Source organism: Python bivittatus, unplaced genomic scaffold (genome assembly GCF_059951505.1).
Source record: "Python bivittatus isolate LINGU-HERP-01145 unplaced genomic scaffold, Pbiv_v1 ctg000980_np1212, whole genome shotgun sequence".
Lineage (NCBI taxonomy): Eukaryota > Metazoa > Chordata > Lepidosauria > Squamata > Pythonidae > Python > Python bivittatus.
The window spans coordinates 19,775,671-19,797,163 of record NW_028277125.1 but is presented as its reverse complement, the minus strand read 5'-3'; the positions used below and the strand labels follow the sequence as shown (position 1 = coordinate 19,797,163).

The 21,493-nt window shown below is 38.0% G+C and overlaps 1 protein-coding gene across 3 annotated transcripts in view; it reads right to left on the bottom strand.

Moving 5' to 3' along the window:
* IFT80 (intraflagellar transport 80) overlaps positions 1-21,493 on the bottom strand; it is an 84,758-nt gene that overhangs the window by 35,289 nt on the left and 27,976 nt on the right. For all 3 annotated transcript variants that reach the window (XM_088131849.1, XM_088131847.1, XM_088131848.1), the window contains exons 6-8: positions 20,089-20,198; positions 17,926-18,015; positions 16,876-17,013 (exon numbers count right to left, since the gene is read on the bottom strand). In XM_088131849.1, coding sequence (XP_087987975.1) covers positions 16,876-17,013; positions 17,926-18,015; positions 20,089-20,198 — 338 coding nt within the window. The remainder of the gene's footprint in view (positions 1-16,875; positions 17,014-17,925; positions 18,016-20,088; positions 20,199-21,493) is intronic.

Sequence of the window (21,493 nt, the reverse complement as noted above, 5' to 3'; positions counted from 1 at the left end):
CCCCATGGACAATGTTAAAAGGCTAAAAGATATGATGCCGGAAGATGAGCCCCTCAGGTCGGAAGGTGTCCAATATGCTACTGGGGAAGAGCGGAGGGCATTTCCAAGTAGCTCCAGAAAGAGTGAAGCGGCTGGGCCAAAGCCGAAAGGACGTTCAGCTGTGGATGTATCTGGAAGCGAAAAGAAGGTCCGATGCTGTAAAGAACAATATTGTATAGGTACCTGGAATGTAAGATCTATGAACCAAGGCAAGCTGGATGTGGTCAAACATGAGATGACAAGATTGAACGTCGACATCTTGGGAATCAGCGAACTGAAATGGACGGGAATGGGTGAATTTAATTCGGGTGACCATTATATCTACTACTGTGGGCAAGAAACCCTTAGAAGAAATGGAGTTGCACTCATAGTGAATAAGAGAGTGGGAAAGGCAGTAATGGGGTACAACCTCAAAAACGAAAGAATGATCTCAGTGCGTATCCAAGGCAAACCATTCAATATCACAGTCATCCAAGTCTATGCCCCAACCACTGATGCTGAAGAAGGTGAAGTTGACCGCTTCTATGAAGACCTACAACACCTTCTAGAACTAGCACCCCAAACAGATTTCCTTTTCATCATAGGGGATTGGAATGCTAAAGTAGGAAGTCAAGGAGTAATCGGAATAACAGGCAAGTTTGGCCTTGGAGTACAAAATGAAGCAGGGCAAAGGCTAATAGAGTTCTGTCAAGAGAACAAGCTAGTCATAGCAAACACTCTTTTCCAACAACACAAGAGACGACTCTACACATGGACATCACCAGATGGTCAATACCGAAACCAGATTGATTATATACTTTGCAGCCAAAGATGGAGAAGCTCTATGCAGACAGCAAAAACAAGACCAGGAGCTGACTGTGGCTCAGATCATGAGCTTCTTACTGCAAAATTTAGGCTTAAATTGAAGAATGTAGGGAAAACCACTAGACCACTCAGGTATGACTTAGATCATATTCCTGGTGAGTACACAGTGAAGGTGATGAATAGATTTAGAGGATTAGATTTGGTAGACAGAGTGCCTGAAGAACTATGGACGGAGGTCCGTAACATTGTACAGGAGGCAGCAACTAAAACCATCCCAAAGAAAAAGAAATGCAAGAAAGCAAAATGGCTGTCTGATGAGGCTTTACAAATAGCTGTGGAAAGAAGGAATGCGAAAAGCAAGGGTGAAAGGGAAAGATATAAGCAACTGAATGCAGATTTCCAGAGAATAGCCAGGAGAGATAAGAAGGCCTTCTTAAATGAACAATGCAAAGAAATCGAGGAAAACAATAGAATGGGGAAGACTAGAGATCTCTACAAGAAAATTGGAGATATGAAAGGAACGTTTAGTGCAAAGATGGGCATGATAAAGGACAAAAAAGGCAGGGACCTAACAGAAGCAGAAGAGATTAAGAAGAGGTGGCAAGAATACACAGAAGAACTCTACAAGAAAGATCTTAATGTCCCTGATGTCCACGCTGGTGTGATCACTGACCTTGAGCCAGACATCCTAGAGAGTGAAGTCAAGTGGGCCTTAGGAAGCATTGCTAACAACAAAGCTAGTGGAGATGACAGTATTCCAGCTGAGTTATTTAAAATACTAAAAGATGATGGTGTTAAAGTGCTGCACTCAATATGCCAGCAAGTTTGGAAAACGCAACAGTGGCCACGGGATTGGAAAAGGTCAGTTTACGTTCCAATTCCAAAGAAGGGCAACGCCAAAGAATGCTCAAACTATCGCACAATTGCACTCATTTCACATGCTAGCAAGATTATGCTCAAAATCCTACAAGCTAGGCTTCAGCAATACATGAACCGAGAACTACCGGATGTACAAGCTGGGTTTCGAAGAGGCAGAGGAACTAGAGATCAAATCGCCAACATTCGCTGGATCATGGAGAAAGCACGAGAGTTCCAGAAAAATATCTACTTCTGCTTCATTGACTATGCAAAAGCCTTTGATTGTGTGGATCACAACAAACTGTGGCAAATTCTTAAAGAGATGGGAATACCAGACCACCTTACCTGTCTCCTGAGAAATCTGTATGCGGGCCAAGAAGCAACAGTTAGAACTGGTCATGGAACAACCGATTGGTTCAAAATAGGGAAAGGTGTACGACAAGGCTGTATACTGTCACCCTGCTTATTTAACCTATATGCAGAGTACATCATGAGAAATGCCAGGATGGAAGAATCACAAGCCGGAATTAAGATTGCAGGGAGAATCATCAACAACCTCAGATATGCGGACGATACCACCCTAATGGCAGAAAGTGAAGAAGAACTAAAGAGCCTCTTGATGAGGGTGAAAGAGGAGAGTGCAAAAGCTGGCTTGAAACTCAACATTAAAAAAACTAAGATCATGGCATCTGGACCCATCAATTCCTGGCAAATAGAAGGGGTAGAAATGGAAGCAGTAACAGACTTCATTTATTTGGGCTCCAAGATCACCGCAGACGGAGACTGCAGCCATGAAATTAAAAGACGCTTGCTCCTTGGGAGGAAAGCTATGGCAAGCCTAGATAGCATATTAAAAAGCAGAGACGTCACCTTGCCGACAAAGATCCGCATAGTCAAAGCTATGGTTTTTCCAGTAGTAATGTATGGCTGTGAGAGCTGGACCATAAAGAAGGCCGAGCGCCGAAGAATTGATGCCTTTGAACTGTGGTGCTGGAGAAGACTCTTGAGAGTCCCCTGGACTGCTAGGAGGTCAAACCAGTCAATCTTAAAGGAAATCAACCCTGATTGCTCATTGGAAGGATCGATAATGAAGCTCAAGCTCAGATATTTTGGTCACCTAATGCGAAGAGAGATCTCTTTGGAGAAGACCCTGATGCTGGGAAAGATTGAAGGCAAAAGGAGAAGAGGACGGCAGAGGATGAGATGGTTAGATAGCATCACTGAAGCAATGAGCATGAAACTGAGCAAACTCAGGGAGGCAGTGAAGGACAGGAAGGCCTGGCGCAATATGGTTCATGGGGTCACGAAGAGTCGGACACGACTTAACGACTAAACAACAACAACTATTCTGTTTCCCCCCAAAATAGGATTCTCTGTTGTCTAAAAAGACCCTGAAGGAACATAGGGAAAACGCAGAAAGACAATAATCAAATAGTTATATAAAATGCTGTTTCTAACATAACAAGCCAAAAGTACCACACGTAAAACAATGATTTATTCTTCCTTCGGACCAATTAGAAGAGATGAGAGTGTGTCATACCATTTACACATGTAGCATTACATACAAATGCAACCATAAACTATTCATTTAACAATCCAGGTAAATCATGTGACAACATCCTCCCTTAAATTAACTTTCAGAATTATGTAACTGCTGTTTATTTTGTGCATTATAGGAACATAACAAAACCTATTTTCTAGGACCACAGACCAAAAGTAGCTACCGCTACAAAAACAGTCAAAACTGCTCTGTCCAGAAGAAATCTTCAAATTTGAGAGAAATAACGAGTAAAATAAATTATTGTGATTATATCTTACTGTTAAGAAATTTCCTCCACTGTTCAATCAAAATCACTTTCAAAATCAATATTGTACTGATCCCTGAAATATAGTAGCAGAAAACCAATTTACTATCTTCTATATGACAATCCTTCAGTATTTGAGAGAGATGTATGAAGTTTTTTCTTGAAGAAAAGACACTTTGGTTAACCATGTAAGAAACTTCATTTTGATTCCAAAAAGAAAGTTGTTGAATAGTGGGTTACTGGTGTCCATCCCGTTCCTCCCTCTGCCACATTCCTGGACAGTGACATTATGGATAAATCTGTCCGTTTCTTAAATAGTTTAGGTGGTTGGCAATCATATCTGGGGTAACAACTGCATGGTTGATTTAGCTTTAGACAAGTGAATTGAAGATGAACTTCATAAAGTTGCTAAATTCATCACAGAAAAGCCTTCTTTTGGATTACTTCTACAGGCTGATCTCAAGTGCCAAAGGCTCTCCCAGAGACCCAGACAATCTCAGACTGACTTGTACAATTACCTCCTGAGCTCTCATTTTTCATACACTCTCTTTCAGATACATGATTACTTCTGTATTTGTAAACTATATTGGTTACATCTATTTTAGAACCTTATTTTCTTCAACTGCATTTTAATCATGGTTCTATACGTTTATAAAAAATTATGTGCTAATTTCTGCAAAAGTAATTCTTTGAACATTTTGATTTTTGTATATTTTATCCACTGGAGAAGGAAATGGCAACCCACTCCAGTATCCTTGCCAAGAAAACCCCATGGACAATGTTAAAAGGCTAAAAGATATGACGCCGGAAGATGAGCCCCTCAGGTCAGAAGGTGTCCAATATGCTACTGGGGAAGAGCGGAGGGCAATTCCAAGTAGCTCCAGAAAGAGTGAAGCGGCTGGGCCAAAGCCGAAAGGACGTTCAGCTGTGGATGTATCTGGAAGCGAAAAGAAGGTCCGATGCTGTAAAGAACAATATTGTATAGGTACCTGGAATGTAAGATCTATGAACCAAGGCAAGCTGGATGTGGTCAAACATGAGATGACAAGATTGAACATCGACATCTTGGGAATCAGCGAACTGAAATGGACGGGAATGGGTGAATTTAATTCAGGTGACCATCATATCTACTACTGTGGGCAAGAAACCCTTAGAAGAAATGGAGTTGCACTCATAGTCAATAAGAGAGTGGGAAAGGCAGTAATGGGGTACAACCTCAAAAACGACAGAATGATCTCAGTGCGTATCCAAGGCAAACCATTCAATATCACAGTCATCCAAGTCTATGCCCCAACCACTGATGCTGAAGAAGCTGAAGTTGACTGCTTCTATGAAGACCTACAACACCTTCTAGAACTAGCACCAAAAAAAGATGTCCTTTTCATCATAGGGGACTGGAATGCTAAAGTAGGAAGTCAAGGAGTAATCAGAATAACAGGCAAGTTTGGCCTTGGAGTACAAAATGAAGCAGGGCAAAGGCTAATAGAGTTCTGTCAAGAGAACAAGCTAGTCATAGCAAACACTCTTTTCCAACAACACAAGAGACGACTCTACACATGGACATCACCAGATGGTCAATACCGAAACCAGATTGATTATATACTTTGCAGCCAAAGATGGAGAAGCTCTATACAGACAGCAAAAACAAGACCAGGAGTTGACAGTGGCTCAGATCATGAGCTTCTTACTGCAAAATTTAGGCTTAAATTGAAGAATGTAGGGAAAACCACTAGACCACTCAGGTATGACTTAGATCATATTCCTGGTGAGTACACAGTGAAGGTGATGAATAGATTTAGAGGATTAGATTTGGTAGACAGAGTGCCTGAAGAACTATGGACGGAGGTCCGTAACATTGTACAGGAGGCAGCAACTAAAACCATCCCAAAGAAAAAGAAATGCAAGAAAGCAAAATGGCTGTCTGATGAGGCTTTACAAATAGCTGTGGAAAGAAGGAATGCGAAAAGCAAGGGTGAAAGGGAAAGATATAAGCAATTGAATGCAGATTTCCAGAGAATAGCCAGGAGAGATAAGAAGGCCTTCTTAAATGAACAATGCAAAGAAATTGAGGAAAACAATAGAATGGGGAAGACTAGAGATCTCTACAAGAAAATTGGAGATATGAAAGGAACGTTTAGTGCAAAGATGGGCATGATAAAGGACAAAAAGGCAGGGACCTAACAGAAGCAGAAGAGATTAAGAAGAGGTGGCAAGAATACACAGAAGAACTATACAAGAAAGATCTTAATGTCCCTGATGTCCACGCTGGTGTGATCACTGACCTTGAGCCAGACATCCTAGAGAGTGAAGTCAAGTGGGCCTTAGGAAGCATTGCTAACAACAAAGCTAGTGGAGATGACAGTATTCCAGCTGAGTTATTTAAAATACTAAAAGATGATGGTGTTAAAGTGCTGCACTCAATATGCCAGCAAGTTTGGAAAACGCAACAGTGGCCACGGGATTGGAAAAGGTCAGTTTATGTTCCAATTCCAAAGAAGGGCAACGCCAAAGAATGCTCAAACTATCGTACAATTGCACTCATTTCACATGCTAGCAAGGTTATGCTCAAAATCCTACAAGCTAGGCTTCAGCAATACATGAACCGAGAACTACCGGATGTACAAGCTGGGTTTCGAAGAGGCAGAGGAACTAGAGATCAAATCGCCAACATTCGCTGGATCATGGAGAAAGCACGAGAGTTCCAGAAAAATATCTACTTCTGCTTCATTGACTATGCAAAAGCCTTTGATTGTGTGGATCACAACAAACTGTGGCAAATTCTTAAGGAGACGGGAGTACCAGACCACCTTACCTGTCTCCTGAGAAATCTGTATGCGGGCCAAGAAGCAACAGTCAGAACCGGTCATGGAACAACCGATTGGTTCAAAATAGGGAAAGGTGTACGACAAGGCTGTATACTGTCACCCTGCTTATTTAACCTATATGCAGAGTACATCATGAGAAATGCCAGGATGGAAGAATCACAAGCCGGAATTAAGATTGCAGGGAGAATCATCAACAACCTCAGATATGCGGACGATACCACCCTAATGGCAGAAAGTGAAGAAGAACTAAAGAGCCTCTTGATGAGGGTGAAAGAGGAGAGTGCAAAAGCTGGCTTGAAACTCAACATTAAAAAAACTAAGATCATGGCATCTGGACCCATCAATTCCTGGCAAATAGAAGGGGTAGAAATGGAAGCAGTAACAGACTTCATTTATTTGGGCTCCAAGATCACCGCAGACGGAGACTGCAGCCATGAAATTAAAAGACGCTTGCTCCTTGGGAGGAAAGCTATGGCAAGCCTAGATAGCATATTAAAAAGCAGAGACGTCACCTTGCCAACAAAGATCTGCATAGTCAAAGCTATGGTTTTTCCAGTAGTAATGTATGGCTGTGAGAGCTGGACCATAAAAAAGGCCGAGCACCGAAGAATTGATGCCTTTGAACTGTGGTGCTGGAGAAGACTCTTGAGAGTCTCCTGGACTGCTAGGAGGTCAAACCAGTCAATCTTAAAGGAAATCAACCCTGATTGCTCATTGGAAGGATCGATAATGAAGCTCAAGCTCAGATATTTTGGTCACCTAATGCGAAGAGAGATCTCTTTGGAGAAGACCCTGATGCTGGGAAAGATTGAAGGCAAAAGGAGAAGAGGACGGCAGAGGATGAGATGGTTAGATAGCATCACTGAAGCAATGAGCATGAAACTGAGCAAACTCAGGGAGGCAGTGAAGGACAGGAAGGCCTGGCGCAATATGGTTCATGGGGTCACGAAGAGTCGGACATGACTTAACGACTAAACAACAACAAATATTTTATCCATGTCAAGGAAACTATTTTGTTCCCAAAGAGTTTATGGTATACACAGATATAGGATACTTTTTTCAAGGTGTGCTATTATTGCCAAGGTTGAAGATACCCTAACTTGTACATCAGAAGATGGTCGTCTTCTAGCCATGCTTATGGAGCTCATGCAGTAACATCCTGCCTTCTCAGTGGCATTCTCTTCTAAACACTGGTCTTTCAGCTTTTTATCATGCAACTTATTTTTCATTATTTTGATAATTTCTGTTACCATATCATAAACCTATTATGCAGTGCTCTAGATGAGGTCTGAATAGTATAGATCATATTACTTATAGTACAGTATATGTGACTTGAAACTGTTAATTCAACATGTGAACAATACAATGTATTACATTTAAATAAGCACTGGTATGTCAATAAAGCAATTTATATTAAAAATAGGGCACTTGTGCAATAGAAATTAAATCAGCAAAATTGTTTTTGCCTTTTTTGATGACATGTTTTCCTCATGGTACTTTTCTCAAATTGGAATGGCTATGCGATTACTTTCCAGAAAAAGAGATTTATAGTAAATTACGGAAAATATTCAAAAATATTGTGATACTGATGAAATATCTTGCATCTTGTCCTCTTTTGTTTATTTAGGACTCAATTATCAGTTTCATAATCGGGGAAAATTGGAAGGTCTTAATATTTGTAAGAACATGATTTAAGATCTGTAATTCAATACATAAAAATAATATTGGGGGTTGAAATAAATTGTCCTACCCCAAATTTTGTTGCAAATTATAAGTAACTGTGCTTCTAGTTCATAGTGCCCAAAACTAAGGAAGAAGAAAAGCAATAGCTTTATATAAAGAAAGGAAGAAGCACTACAACAACAGTAGAATGTGATTTTGCCTCACAGATCACTAGTGTATTTGAATATTTGTTAGTGACATACTCAGCCTACTTATCAGTAGCAGCAGGTGATAAACTGGAGAGTGAGATTCTGTTTACTTAAATCTTTAAAGACCAGACAAACTATTCTATTTAGCTAAATAGAAGGGAACACAAAATAACTGTTTTAAAGATAAAACCTACTGAGAGATGTGGCTATTTAATATCAAATGGCAAAGTTTAACATATTAAGACTGGCACAAATGATTCTTGAAGAAAGATTGTCTCATATCATTCTTAAAAGGGTCATATAAAAGCAGCTTTATTAAAACTTTACCAATGAGTTTGGTTTTGTAATCTGTGCAAAATATTATACACTTGATTCCCCAGAAAGCTATTTAAAACACCAATGATAAAAGTAGAACTCAGTTAAAATAAAGTTTAAATACTTTCTAAAGAAATATACTGTATGTTTGGATCTTTTTGTTTTTCCTTAGAAAGTAAAGAGTTCCTTGAGGATAAATTCAGCAGATTAGAACACGGTATCAGCAACTCGATACCAATAGGGAATGAAGTTTTATAATACATGTTATTTTAAAGAACAGGGAAACAGTTCTGAACACTTCTTAAGACATACTGTAGAAATTTAACTGAATTGATAAATTTACATTTTTCCAAGTCATATAAAAAGCAAAACTATTGGCCGTGAGGGGAAAAAAAAACCCCCTCAAATACATAGCAAGATAATATTGTTTTGCCAGTTCAAGGTTTAAGAAACAGTGGAAAAAATCCAACTTTCCAGTGACTCATCATTAAGTAATATAGAAAACAAGGAAAAAGTGGTAGGTAATAAGAAGTATGTGATTGGTATTTAAATCATGTTGCAATCTTAAATGGAGTTTCTGAAGACACAAAAGTGGATCATATAAACTGCAGAAGATTAGGTTGCACTGAGGACCCATCCAAGGTTTGCAGGTACTGTAATCATTTCAAGATAAAAACTAATAATTAAGAGCAGTTTGACAGGGAGTTTATTTTGTATTTATTTATACATTACATTTATATAGCCTCCCATCTCACACAAAGTGACTCTGGGCAGCATACAGCAATTAAAATAAAATAACAAGTGAATAAAAACAGGCATTATAAAAAGATAAAAAAGTTGTTATTAGAATAAAAGCATTATCACACATTTTAAAAAACAGATTTTAAAATATACAAACCCCACAGAGAAAGCAGGATATTAATTACAGTGGAGCCATCTAAGAATGTCTCTGGTTCCTAAAGACCCCCAGGCCTGATGACACAACCAGGTCTTGAGGGACTTCCTAAACAACAGCAGGGAAAGGCAAGCCTAATTTCAGGGGGGAGAATGTTCCACAAGGAGGGAGCCACGGCAGAGAAGGCCCGCCTCCTGAGACCCACCAAAAGCAAGTCCCTGACCAACGGAATGCATAGCATACCTTCCCTGCTGGATCTAATGGGATGGGCTGATGTGATTGGGGATGGATGTGGACTTGATGATCCAAATGGCCCCTTCCATTTCTATGATTCCATGATTTGTCCCACATTGTGGAAAGAGAAAAGAGGGCTGCCTGACCCATGCTTAATGAAATAAATCGATCCCTTGGTAAGTAAAAATTAGAACAGATTTTGTTTCTATTCACAATGTAATGTAATGTAAAATTCTTTGTTAAACTGGATGGGTTAATTGAAGTGCCATGAGGTTCAGTGGTGGGCCCTGTACTCTTCAGTACTGGTATCCTCGACTTAGGACTATTCGCCTAGCAACCGAGATTATGACAGCCCAGATTGAATGATGGTTCTGACTGGTGCTCGGAGTTCTGGCTGTCCCAGCACCCCCACGGTCACGTGATCATGATCTGGATGCTTGGCAACCTGTTCACATTTCAGTTGCCAAGTGCCGCATGATCACATGATCGCCATTTGCAACCTTACATGCCTGTTTCCCCAGAAAGTCAAAGGGAAAGCCAGCAGGGAAGATTGCAAGTTGCTTAGGTAAATCTCCCCCACCCATGTAGTCTCCCCCAGCCCCTCTGTGCTCATGCTATTCATGCACCCCTGTGCACCCTCCCTGACCCTCCCCCACACCCCCTCCCATCCCCTTGCTCCCTCCCCTACCTGGCAGCAGACACTTACCTGCCTACCAGCCTGGGACTTGCAACTTCCTCCCAGCTTCCCCACTGACTTTGGTTGTGGGAAGCCGGCAGGAATTTGCCTTGCCTCACAACTGTGGGATTCAGTTAATGACAGCAACTGGGATAGCAGGAATTGCTGTTGCTAAGCGATGCGGTCATGCTTTACAGTTGAGGACTATTTGTATTTTTACTAATGGACAAATATAACCGTACATGTACATATATGCATACTCTTTTGGTTTTGTTCTTTTAAATCCTCCCCTCACATCCTCCTGCCTAGGTTCATGATACACTTAGAAGCCAAGCAGGCACAATAAGTGTCAAATTAGCACTGCACAGCTGAGGTCTTAGTAATACACACCAAGCCAGCTTTTTCATTCACAACTGATAGCTGAGCGAGCTCTTATTATGAACCAACCTCAGTATAGCAGCAACATGACCAGGGAGTGATGATCAAAAGTCAAGACACCAAGAAGAAAGCAGGAACTGGAGTGGATAACTTTCACCTGAATCCTCTGGCACTTAAATGACTTCTCCCATAGTGGGAATACCCCTAATCATCTTCCCCTCCTTTCCTACTTTCCTTTCCTACTCTAGGAACATCCACTTTCTTCACACACACACACCCAAACCAAAAAGATTTTAAATTCCATGGGATGCTAAGGACAACCAGATACCTAATCCACACACTAAACATACAGGGTGTGAATTAAAGCATAGTAATCTAACACTGTACTTACCCAGTTCTTACTAATGCCAGGCTGAAATCTATCATGCCTCCATTTCGCACCATCCCTAATTCCCAGCAATCACCTGTAAATACCTAGGCAGCTTGTGCTGACTTTAACTATCACATATTACTTCCACCCAGAAAGGAGGGATTTAGATTATTTCTGCTATTCCTTCTTGGAAATATTCTAAATTAAAGATGTGAAATGCTCACTGAAATTAACAGAAGCTGCTACAGGGAAGAGGCAAGCAATTACTCAGACTGAAATGGAGCCCATCCAGCACATATAGCCCCAAATATTTTTGTCCGTATCTCCCCACCTCAGGCTCCCCACCTCCCCATCCAGCAGGCAATATAACTTGTAAAAACAAGACACTCTACAGCAGCGTGGTCCATGGTTAATTCCTTCCCACTGTTGTTATACATGCACTCTACTCTCAGTTGGCTTAGTCATATTTTCTTTCCCTCACGGTGACTGACCTGTCTGTTGAGGTGCATATATCTCCTCTTAATTTCTTTTCAAAATGATAGAAGTAGGACATTTGAGAAGACTGCTATCTCTGTACAACAAATATAGTTGTACTAACCTACCCTTATCCAATGAAGAAAAGACCAGCAATTTTATTGCAAAGATGATATAATTTCTAAGGCCCACCTTTTTGGGGGTTTTAATAATTATATGGTATAATAATTATATATAATAATTTATATTATATAATTTATAATTATATAAAAAACCCTCCTTTTTTTGGGTTTTAATAATTATATGGATAATATTCAATAGAGAAACTCAATGGTTCTGACCAGAATCAATGGATATTTTATCTGAATACGGTAGTCTTCTTCTGGATCTTAACTTACAGTCAGCAGCTTTTTTTCCAAGTGATCTAAATATCTAAGGCTAGCAAATAGGGATGTTGGCGCTACAAGTGATTGTTTAGAACTAGGGTCAGATCTACCTGTTTGATGTACCAACTTGCATGGCATGCTTATTCAATTTGTATAATGCTGGTTGCATACTGCATAATGCATAGATAAGTTGCAAAAACATCAGCCCCAAACCAACCCAATTAATATTCTAACCTATTTGCAAAGAAACAAATCCTCTTTACATTACAAGGTTTTCTTGCCCATGGATAAAAGGTTTATAGTTATTAATGAAAACTAAGTGACTAAAAGTAAGTAATGGACTAAAGATACATACTGAAATCCTGGCTATTTTTTTTATAATCTTTTATCTAAGAATGAATATATTTTCCCTAAACAATTTCCTCTTATTCATTGTTTATCTTAGAACATGAATCAGTAATTTGGCTCCTTGAAGGAATGCCATTCCAAATGAATTTCAGAACCCCAGTTCATATCAAATTCATTTGCCCTTGAGAAAAATGTTATTAGAAAGAGTACTTTAGAATTATGGTTGTACTGTCTTCTCAAATTTACAGTGGAATCCTATACAACAGTGTAGACCAACTGGAAAATCTTGATATTTTGGATAAAAACCCAGAACAGCATTAAAGAATACAAATATCCTGGCTTTTCTAGCGTTTCTGAATGGAAATTTAATCTTCCGTGTAACATAGTAGCTATTTCGGTAATAACTTTTTAAAAGGAGGCTAGAAGGGATCAGTTTTAATTATGAGGTATCACAAGCTGCTAAGTGATTAACAGGATTGCACTTCTTCTGTTTCTCTCCTCAAGTGGATCAATCAACAGGGCAGTAACTATAATCAAACATATAGTCTTGTTACCAAATCCAGTTCTAAGTCTAGCCTGGATCTAGAAAAACAATTTCTCTAAGAGGAATTATGTAATACCACACCAAACAGATCACATAAAATAGAATGTTTTATAAAACCTCTCAACAATTCTAAAAATGGTAAAACCAAATATCATGTATTGTTTTCAGTGTGTCATAACAACATTTCTACCTACCTAAGTCTTATTAAAGGGTCAAAGAAAGAAACTGAGAAACAGTCATGCAAAATGGGCTCTAATGCTTTCCTAAAGACACACTGAATTGCTTCCAATAAACATGATTATCTATTAAAAACCCAACTCCCATTATTACAGGGAACCAAGAACACATTAAGAGACTGCTAATTCTACCTGTTTCTCATCCAGACCAATGTTTTTCAAACTTGACAATTTAAAGATGTGTGGACTTTATCTCCCAGAATTCCCCAGCCAGCATGCCACACATCTTAAAGTTGCCAAGTTTGAAAAACACCAATATAGACCTACAGAATACTAAAAGCAGGCTTAAATTTCACCCCAGGTTTACTTCATTACTTTCTTCTATTTATCAAAATCAATGTTGGCCCAGGTTCCACTACCAGAAATCTCTCTGAGAGTACAGAAGCATTCTAACAATCTCCCCATGAATGCTTGTAATATACAAGTTTCCTTTCAAATACATCTTTCTTACCTTAAATATTAGCATTTTAAAATTTAAATTAGAAAGGAAGTAATGAAGATGCAAAACAATAGCAGAGAAAAATAAACAGTAATGCTGTTACACTGCATTAGAAAGATGTGTCTGTGTACTACTATAATGGAACATGCAGAAACTGTGATGCTACACCCAGTGGGAAAATCAAAAACATGATTAAAAATGAAGATTTCAGCAAAAAAACCCCATCCAATATGAAATATGTGATAACCACACATGATCAAATCAAGATACACAGAACATGTATCAATATTTCATTCTCTGGGGCACTGAAAAAGTCCTCTCTTATGATTCATTTTCTATAACTGCAGGGAAGGGGGAATATTAGAAGGCCTCTCTGTCCTTCCTCATTTCTATTTCTGTGTAAGAGTACTGCATTTGCAACATAACCAACATTGTCAAAGCATGTATACATCTATAGGAAGTCACCCACAAGGTATGTATGAATAGTCACAGGCTTCAAGCACTGTAAGATTTAAAATGTTGAAAAGCAGGGACATGTTTTCTTGTATCAAACTTTAAAAATACTTTAAAAAGTGTGTTTGATACCAAATTTATACCTGGTATGGTCATTACATATACCATTAGCCTGAGTTTCAGAACTGCATTGTTGTTTTTCATTTGTGAATAACACATTAAATAAAATCTGCTTCCAAACAGTATACCTGTAGAAGTGGCAAATTATACTAAAGAGTGCTACAAGAAGCAGGAAAAAAGACTGAAGCAAAAAAGTGTATGTTAGCGTATTTAATTAAATTATGCTTTATAACTAGTCACATATGCTGCAGAAGGGTTAATGATATGTATATCTCCTGATGGTTCTCTAGGGAGCAATTCGCTGATTCAGCTCCATTACATCAGACACAATAAAAATGTCTGTGTTGACCAAAAAGCCAGGTCTGGTTCTCTTCAAACACTATCACACATATAACCAGTGAGTCATTCTCTCTTCTCTCTCAGCACTAGCACAGCTAATTCTTTAGCAGCTATTTATATTTAAGTCAAAGAAAAAACTTGCATGAAGTAGCAGAAATGTATAGAGGCAAGCCTAATAAATTATTCCAGCCAGCTGTAAAGGAATAGATAGCATCTGGCTTTAGCTACTGTTAGAATCCACTACTCTCCCCAAGCAAAAAAAAAAAAACTTTCTCTTTCTATACCGCCCCATTCTGCTTCTTATCAAATTGAAGGAAGAGTTCTGTGAATGTACTTTGTTTGATATTTTGCATCTCAAAATATCAAACATGCATCTGAGGTAAAAGGGATTACTCATTTGACTTTCAATTTTTAAAAGAAAAACTTTGAAGGATTAAATTAAATAATCCTCTGTTAAGATACTCTTTATAATGGTTGCAACTGCCAATACAAATTTGCTGGAGAAAGGATTAAAGTTATGGATTATTCTGACATAAAAATGAATGTCCATATTCTTAAATGCATATTTTGTGGAGATACAAATTACTCATGATTTATTTTTAACTATTCCATATTGTTTTGGAGTTTGGTAATAACTTGCATAATTTAAAGACTGGCTATTGTTTTTCTATAAAGCTTCTCCATGGAAGAAAGTATGCATAGGGCAGAAGAGTGAAGGAATAAGCTGAGGATGACAAAATGATGTGTGACAGACAGGTGAACACACAAGCAGTGCAAAAAGGCAGAGCACCCATGAGAGACATTAAATATAGACAGATGCTTAAAAAGAGCAGGATGCAAAAGATGTGGGTAAAGAAGAGATGTTATGATACACTACAATAGATTACAAGTCAAGAAGTCACTTTCAACTTTCTAAGTGCAGGTAAATGTCAGCAACTGTTACCATTTACTGTTTTCTCAAATACAGGTGGTCCTCATTTAATAACCATTTATTCAGTGACTGTTTGAACGTATGATGGCACCGAATAAGTGGCACTTACAACAGTCGCAAAGTCATGGGATTGCCATTTGCAACCTTCTTTGCCAGCTTCCTACAAGCAAAGACAATGGGGAAGCTGGTAGGAGATTGCAAATGGCGATCACATGACCTCACTTAATGACAGCACAGGATGCACTTAACGACAGCAACCAGAAGTGCCAGAATTGCTGTGGCTAAGTGGCGCGGTCATCTGACATCACGCTTTACAACCATGTTGCTTAATGATGGGAATTCTGGTCCCAGTTACTGTCATTAAGTGAGGATTACCTGTAATTTGAATTTCATCTTTGACACATCTTGGGATGTTAGGGTACAAGTAGCAAGAGAAAAAGAAGCAATACAAAAATACAAACAAAATCACACAAGAGGAAATTACACACACCCTCTTAACAATCCCAAAGCCTGATTCAATACTATTGTATAGAAGCAAGCAGTACATTTGCAGAGTTATGCCTCATGCCTATGCCATTTGCAGCTCATAAACAGGAGCATCCCAGGCCAGGAAGTTGTAATCCACAGTGATCATATTACCAGGCCATGCTGCAGGGGCCAATGAAAAGATGGCAGCAGTTCAGTGTAGAAGATAGAGAACTGAGCAGTAATTTTTATTTTTACTTCATTTTATTACAAGTATTTTCAATGCTGCCCAGTTCAAACAATGTTACTGAAATAATCTGAGCAACCCAAACATTCTTAACTTTACATCAGTCTTATATGACTGCATCATGCCCAATCAACACATCTCAGAATAGTTCTTGGATATATTTCTTCCTCAAACTCAGTCTACAAAATCTTTTGATAATTTATCTTACAGCTGCTTGAAAGAGATCCTCCTCTATCACAAAGCACGTTCAAAAGGGTCACTAGAATGAGCAACCAAAATAATTATGAAATGACACACTCCAATACAACAGATTCTTGTATAAGAAACAAGATGTAATTGAGAAACTAACAACCATAATTTACATAATCAACAAAATTTCCTTAAGCTGACCAAGAGAATTTTGGAAATGAAAAATAATAAAATATATAGAAACTGATATCAATTGAAATCAAATTAACTGAAAGATATGCTGTTACAAATTTAACAAGTAATAGTTGCTAAATACTGGATATCCAAAGGTAGAAGAAAACTTGCTAATGGAATGTAGTAGAATGAGAAGCAAAACAGCTTTGAATTTAAGACATTATGTCTTATTTTCCTTTGGAAATTTAATAATTTTACTCTTCTTTATCATTCAAGAAAAAATGTATAGATTAAAATCTTAATCTTTGGTCCCACTTTCTTGAGTTATATAGTACATACTATTTTTTTCTAAAAGCAAACCCAGAAAACACAGAGATAAGACATCATTCATACAGATACCAAATCGACAACTACTTGATATTTTTTTCAATTAATATATATTGCCAGAACTGTTACTTACCCCTGTTTTATCACAAAGCCGTAAAGTGTGAAAGGATCCAACAGCAAATAATTCCCCATCCAAAGCCCAAGCAACAGAAGTGATAGGATATTCATGTGACTGTGAGCTATATAGCAAACGACCATAACTATCCCACACCTATTTTATTAAAGAACAAAAATAAAGTCAAGACTTTGTATGATGATGTGATTTCATTTCAGTGAGATTGTGTGGCTTTGTTTTTCATATCCATGTAAAGTAATATTAATGTAATCTTTATTCAAAACTTAATGGCATTTAAAATTCCCAATCTAAGGATTTAACTATTCTTGATTATGTTAGTACATTTACCCTGAATATTTTTCAAATAAAAACATTATGTTTTAAATATTGGGCAGAAGATTCATTATTGTTATTAGTATTATTAGATTTTTATCACACTTTTTAAATATTTGCTTAACTCAAGGCAGCAAACATACTTAATACTCCTTCCTCCTCCTATTTTCCCCACAACAACAACCCCGGGAGGTGGTTTGGGCAGAGAAAGAGTGACTGGCGCAGTCGCCCAGCTGGCTTTCATGCCTAAGAGAGGCCTCACAGTCTCCTGGCTTCTAGGCTAGCACCCTTAACCACTACATCAAACTGGCCTTCACTAATTGTAATTGTAATTGAAACTATAAGTAATTATAAGTATGCAGTAAGTTTAAAACATTCTTAGTACAGAAAGTCATTTAGCAATCACAATTGGGACCAGTAACTTGGTTGTTAAGCAAAGTGGTCACTAAATGGACCCACAACTATGCTTATGAACTTACTTTAGCTTTCCTTTACTTTACAAACCTGCGAAGATTGTAAATGCAAGGATTGGTTGTAAAGTTACTTTTTCATCACCATCATAACTGCAAATGGTCGCTAAACGAGGCAGTCACTAAACGAAGACTACCTCATACAAACATAAATATATATGTCTGTTTCAAGGAATGTGTATTGAAATATTAGCTTTTTTTATTTAACTGCACTTTTTATAATGGCTGATAGCATATTATAAAACTTTTTGGAAAGAATGCATACCTTATATTTACAGTCTTCCCCAGCTGACAGAATAAGATCATTGACAGAATTCCAATCAACTTTTAGAATAATTCCATCATGAGCTTTCCACTGGGAATAAAGAACAAAGTATATTTAAAATAAAGCTTATAATAGTGCATCTCACGAGCCCAAGAGCTGTAAATATTAAGAGGGCATAATATTAACTAAATGAGTTAGTTTCACCATTTTTAAATAAACAACATTTTAATCACAGTATTTGATATCTGGACAAGTAAAGTTCAATCATTTTCTTCAGTTTGCAAAAAGTTTTGTTTAAGTTAGATTGTATAAACCATGTATAAGGATTTGGTTAATTAAAATTTAAAATATACATCTTAGTACAGCTTTGTTACAAATGAAACAGTAAAACTCACAATACAGGATGGATACTTGATACCATTATTTATCAATCCATTTAAATCAGCGTATTTCAGTGTAATTCTACTTCTATGTACCAATCTTACCAAGACATTGAACTGTTATAAATACAATTTCCATGATTGTTTCACTTGGTTTAAACAATTAGGAGTGGATTGTGATATTATGTGCTGTCTCCTACAGTTCTTCCCTGAGCAAGTGTTCCTCCTTCCTTCCCACATTTTCCAGAATTAGAAATATCATAGAACTATCATATTGCATAGACTACTGCAATGTGCTCTACATGGGGCTACCCCTGAAAAGTATCCGGAAGCTTCAGCTGGTTCAAAATGCAGCCGCATGGGCAATTTTAGGGGCCCCAAGGATGGCACATTACACCTTTGCTGTGTGGGCTGCATTGGGTCCAGTTTTCTGCATTGGGTCCCAATTCAAGGTGTTGGTCATCGCCTTTAAAGCCCTACATGGCATGGGACTGGGTTACCTGAGGGACGTCTCACCCCCATTATATCCACTCGTCCCACCCGTTCAGGCAGAGAGAGTATGCTGCAGACCCCGTTGATGAAAGAATGTCAACTGGCGGGGTCCAGAAAGAGAGCCTTCTCTGCTGTCGCCCCCACCCTATGGAATACTCTCCCCCCAGAGGTGAGGCAGGCCCCAACCCTCTTGTCCTTCCGGAAAGCAGTCAAGACCTGGCTCTGCCAACTGGCATGGGGTGAAAAAAGGGGCAACCAGCCCTGGGGGTGGCTAGCACCTTGAAGATGCTCCCATATGTTAACATCTTACTGATCATCAACATCTTGGAAGATATTATTTGTGTATGTGTTTGGTTTTATTCTATTTTTTTACTGTATTTTTATATTATTGTATTTTAATTAATATTTATTGTTGTTTTATTGTGAACTGCCCAGAGTCACTTTTTCGTGAGGTGGGCAGTACCTAAATTTGAAATATAAATAAATAAATAAAATAAATATTCAATTACATGTAGTCCCCAGTTTAAGAACAAGTTCTGTTCCCAAGGTCTCTCCTTAAGTCGAATTTGTATGTAAACCAGAATAGTATTATTGTATAATACTGTAGAAGTAGCATTGTGTAATGAACTCGAACCACTGTGTATTTAATTCGAATCATTGTGTATTTAACTTGAATTTTGCTATAACAGGCTCCGTTCTTAACTATGGATCATCTGTAACCCGGGCGTTCTTATTCCAGAGACTATCCGTACAATTTCTAATCTAATTCCAGATTAAGTTAATGTTGGCCTCTTGTCCTGGTGCAATGGTTAATGTATCGGACTAGGAACAAGGAAGCCCAAGTTCAAGTTTTCCCTCAGCCACAGAAACTCACTGGGTAACTGTTGTGAGGAAAAATAGGGGGCAGGAGCACTGTGTATGCTATTTTATGCTCATAAATGAAAGACAGCATATATATTAAATAAATGAAATGTGAGACTGTGGCAAAGCACTAATGTTACTTTTAAAGTTAGCACGATCACATAAACTATCCTTTCACACATTAGCCAGTACAGTAATAGCTACCTTGATTCAATTTCTCTAGCTTACAGTTCTAAGCTTCTGCACAACAGGTACTTCTGAAATAAGTACCAACTCTGAAATAAATGGTGACAATTCTATCAACACAACACATTCTGTGAATGCTATAAATCATCATCCTTCACACAGCAAAGATGAAGATTACTGTTTTGGAAACTGTATACTACATAAATATTTCATAACATTATTAAATACATTATATTAATACTACCTGCAAAACTTTAGCATTTGGCTGAAGTGGTTTGATAATCAGCTGCTTTCCTGTTGTATAAAGAATCTTTTCAGAATCTGGGCCCCATGCTACTGAATATATTGGTGTTCCTATAGAGATAAGGGAAGAAAAATACACTGAGATACATTGGTGAGAAATGCTACTATTATTTAAATTCCAAAATATTTTAATACTGCTCTAATCTATTTGAATGTTACACAGTGTTAAAAATGGATAAAATTAGCAACAAAGCTAAATTTTATTTCATACAATGTTTTGCAGGGTTCAATGCTCTCTTCACTCCTATTTAATATTTACATGAAACTAGTGGGTGAGATCATCCAGCAGTATGGGATCAGGTTTCATCAGGATGCTAAGTGATGCTGTCCAAATCTGGATGGGCAGGAACAGGTTAAGATTCAATCCAGAATGCTAATAGCAAAGCATTATGGAAGTCATAGAGTAAAATGTCTGGAGAGTACAAGATCATAGTCTTGACAATGACATTCTTGTCTGGGATGCCAAGGGTTTGATCAAAGGAATGGCGAATTAACTTTCAGAATAAAGGACAAAATATCATTCCTATCAATGGAGAGACGGATTAATATTTGATGTTGCTGGTCTGACAGTCCAAGGACAAGGGAAATCATCACTACATAAAGCATGCCAGTGATGAGAAAACAAACACATTCCCATTACTCAAGTAAGAACTTGTTAACACTTAACACGTTCTGTTCAGTTGCAAGGAGGGCAGCTTGATGTATTCTTAATACACACATGAAACCCAAAGATGATTTCATTCATGGTTGCTAAAAGAGAACCAGTATCACCATCTGCCCGTGGAAAATGTTAAGCCTCTCTCTATGCTTTCTCTGATCAAGAATAATCAACTCCAGAACAGCAGTGGATAAGGGTAACAGGATAGAGTCATTTGGTTTAGCACAACTGGATAACAATCAAGTCTTCTGGTTTATCTTAATGATGGGAATTTCTTTGTGCTGCTAGAAGAGCGTAAAATACTCTTTAAAAATCCCAAATCTCCTAACCTATCTCTTAGACTTCATATGAGAATCTGAGTACTTCAAGAGCATAAACAAAGTGGTCTTGCAAAGGAAGCCTAAGTGGATTGTGATTTAGTAATGGCAGGTCTGAAATTTGACAAGCTTTTGAAATCACACAAGGTTAAAGACTGACATTCTATTTGGATCCCAGTTAAAATAGTGGATTGCAATGGAAAGAGTAATAAGTGTAGAATCAGTTAAAAATATACTTCACCCTAACTGGAGACTCCTGATGTTGAAAAAATGTTGCTGCTTTTTGCAAAGAGAGGTGTGAAAAGCTACTTAACTTCAAAGTCTCAAGTTATGAAAAATGTGAACATTAGTCCATTTACTATCAGTTCATT